At 43.1% G+C, this 1,128-nt stretch overlaps 1 protein-coding gene across 1 annotated transcript in view; it reads left to right on the top strand.

Annotated features, from left to right (window-relative positions):
* zswim6 (zinc finger, SWIM-type containing 6) overlaps positions 1 to 1,128 on the top strand; it is a 29,764-nt gene that overhangs the window by 23,371 nt on the left and 5,265 nt on the right. The window contains exon 9 of the mRNA XM_025062313.1: positions 890 to 1,128. Within this exon, the coding sequence (XP_024918081.1) occupies positions 890 to 1,128 (239 nt within the window). The remainder of the gene's footprint in view (positions 1 to 889) is intronic.

Below are 1,128 nucleotides of genomic sequence, written 5' to 3'. Positions count from 1 at the left end.
TTTTAGTCCAGGCCAAAGAAGCAGGTTGTGACCAGAATTCTCTGACAGTCTGTCTATATTTAAAGATTTTCTATTTATAATTCCAGGTATAATTTTAGAATCAGGTTAATGCCTACTGAAACAGATACTAGAAGATCAGTCATCAGTCATTCTAGCTCAGCAGCAGGTCAGCGGTGAAAGATGCTTTTATTAAAACGTTGACTAATTCTTGTCAGTCACTTCAGTGACTTTTCCAGTGTGTGATGACTGACACAACACCAGAGGACCACAGTCATCCTCCAATTACAGCTCGTGAATAATGAACTGCCCAGAAAAAAAAAGCCCACAGCCCAATCAAAATGCATTAAACATGTAGAGAGCTCAGGACAATTTTGACACAAAGAAGTCAGAACAGCTACAGTAAATGAAAGAGGCTTCACAGTTTAAAACACAGGTTTCAGCAGCGTGGCTAAAGCTAAATGTTGACGCACATACACGGAGAAATGGTTAGCTTTCAATTAGGACAGTGAGATTACTTTGTGTGTGCGTGTGATTTATTAGGGACCGTGAACCCTCCTGGGACAAACCCTGAGGTCCACTAAGACATCATTAAGCCATTACAACACACGTAACTGTCCCCAGGAGAACAGAGTCTGACAAAAAAGAAGAGCCGAGTGAACAAGTAGATCAATAGATCTATCAGAGTTTAGCTCAGTCCACAGCCTGAAGGAAACGTTTGCTGTGCTGAGTCATCTCCCTCTTTCTGAGGGTTCATGTCTCAATCCACTTCTTACTCATGCTGTTGCTGTTTTAATCATTCGGGTTGGAAACTAAGAAGTAGTTTGCAGTTATTGTAAAATCTCCAAATAAAAGACTCAGAAATGAAACATCAAACCTTCTCTCCCTTCAGGCTCGTTGGGTCCAGGGAGGGCGACGGTTCATCCTGTTTTCCCGGTACATCATTTCCTGGAGGAAGGCGAGTCGTTTCTATCGTTGGCAATAGAGACCACTCTGATTGGTTTGGGGCAACAGAGGGCGATGCCTGATGGTCTATACGCCCAGGAAAAAGTGTGTCGGAATGAAGAGCAACTGTTGGCCAAGCTACAGGAAGTGGAGTTAGACGACTCCTTGGTCAAAATCTTCCAGAAG

Source organism: Cynoglossus semilaevis, chromosome 14 (assembly GCF_000523025.1).
Source record: "Cynoglossus semilaevis isolate Cse_v1.0 chromosome 14, Cse_v1.0, whole genome shotgun sequence".
Classification (NCBI taxonomy): Eukaryota; Metazoa; Chordata; class Actinopteri; order Pleuronectiformes; family Cynoglossidae; genus Cynoglossus; species Cynoglossus semilaevis.
The sequence above is the reverse complement of the archived record's forward strand: the minus strand, read 5'-3'. Positions and strand labels throughout refer to the sequence as shown.